Below are 1,753 nucleotides of genomic sequence, written 5' to 3' on the forward strand. Positions count from 1 at the left end.
TGTAATCCCAAATGGCCAGAGATTACCCGTTATTGCATTATCAGAGGACTTGGTCCAGATGATAGGCCTGACATTTTTTTGTCGTATTTTCAAGATTAAACTTAAGTCTTTGATGAGAGACTTGACTGAGAGACACTTTCTCGGGAAGACAGTCGCATGTAAGCTTTCTAATTCTTTTAACAAGTTGAATTATTTTATATGCTATAATATGTGTCTATTAATGCATTTTTTATGTGAATATCTTTCAGCTATGTAGACCGTTGAATTCCAAAAACGTGGACTTCCTCATGCTTATATATTATTATTTATGGATCAGAGAAGCAAGTTGCCTACTGCTGATGACATAGACAAGATAATATGCGCAGAGATTCCTGATAAGAACGTCAATCCAGATCTATATCAAGTCATTAAAGATAGTATGATTCATGGCTCATGTGGTGCTGCAAATTATAACTCCCCGTGTATGGTAGACAGACTCTGTTCTAAATTTTACCCTAAAGCTTTTTCTGATTTAACCAAGATTGGAAAAGATGGTTATGCTGTATATAGAAGGAGGCCATCAAACATTTCTGTTGAGAAGAGTCGTTTCCATTGTGATAATCGTTATGTTGTTCCTTACAATCCTATGTTATCAGTTCGTTACCGAGCTCACATTAATGTTGAATGGTGTAACCAGTCTGGATCCATAAAGTATCTATTCAAGTATATCAACAAGGGGCCAGATAAGGTTGTTGTTATATTCGAACCAAAATATCAAGCGGAGAAGCCGAAGAACGAAATCAAAGACTATTTCGATTGCAGGTATACATATTTATTTATTATTATATATATATTTCATCTTTTGCTATTTAATTTTTTTGTATGATATTACATTATAGATATGTCTCGGCATCTGAGGCCATATGGAGGCTTTTCAAGTTTCCTATACAATATAGGTCTACTCCAGTCCAGAGGCTGTTTTTCCATATTGAAGGGAAGAAACCATGAGTTTATGACAAAGATGATGAGTTAGAAGAAGTTTTGGAAAGGACTATCAACGTCGACTCCCAGCTCACTGCTTATATTGCTCTTAATAAGAGAGACTCATTTGCTAAAACTAAACTGTATGCGCAAATACCAGCCTTTTATACATGGGATGGTGCTAGAAAAATGTGGAAGACAAGAAGTAGGGGTTTCTCTTTAGGTAGGATTAATTACATACCAAGGAAACTAGAGGCTGAATACTACTTGCAGATATTACCTAATATTGTTCCAGGGGCTGAGTCATTTGATGACTTGAAGACATAAAAAAAGGTTGTTTACGAAACTTACAAAGAAGCATGTAACGCACGTGGTATTCTAGATAATGATCAAATCTACATTAATTGCTTAGTTGATGCCACTCAATTGTGTTTTGGAGATTATCTTTGTAAGTTCTTTGCGGTTTTGTTATTGTCTGGTAGTCTTTTGAGTCTTGCGCATGTATGGGATGAAACATGGAAAATATTATCTGAAGATATTGAGAGGAAAAAAAGAATAGAAGTCAACAATCCAGGTTACATATTTGTTCATATTTCGATTTTTTATTGGTTTTATTGTGCTTATATGAGTATTTGTTTTGTATTGAATATAGTTCTGGAACTAACTGCCGAAGAGAAGATGGAGTTCACTCTTCAAGAAATAGAGCTCCATCTACTATCAAATGGAAGTTCCCTATCATTCTTCGAAGAGATGCCTCAACCTAACAGAGATTGTATGGATATCTCTAATCGTC

The 1,753-nt window shown here is 35.1% G+C and overlaps 1 protein-coding gene across 1 annotated transcript; it reads left to right on the forward strand.

Moving 5' to 3' along the window:
- On the forward strand, positions 308-987 carry LOC104748894. Its single transcript, XM_010470473.1, has 2 exons — positions 308-801; positions 879-987. Exons 1-2 carry the CDS (start codon positions 308-310, stop codon positions 985-987), a joined length of 603 nt encoding a protein of 200 aa, XP_010468775.1.

This window comes from Camelina sativa, chromosome 15 (genome assembly GCF_000633955.1).
Source record: "Camelina sativa cultivar DH55 chromosome 15, Cs, whole genome shotgun sequence".
NCBI lineage: Eukaryota > Viridiplantae > Streptophyta > Magnoliopsida > Brassicales > Brassicaceae > Camelina > Camelina sativa.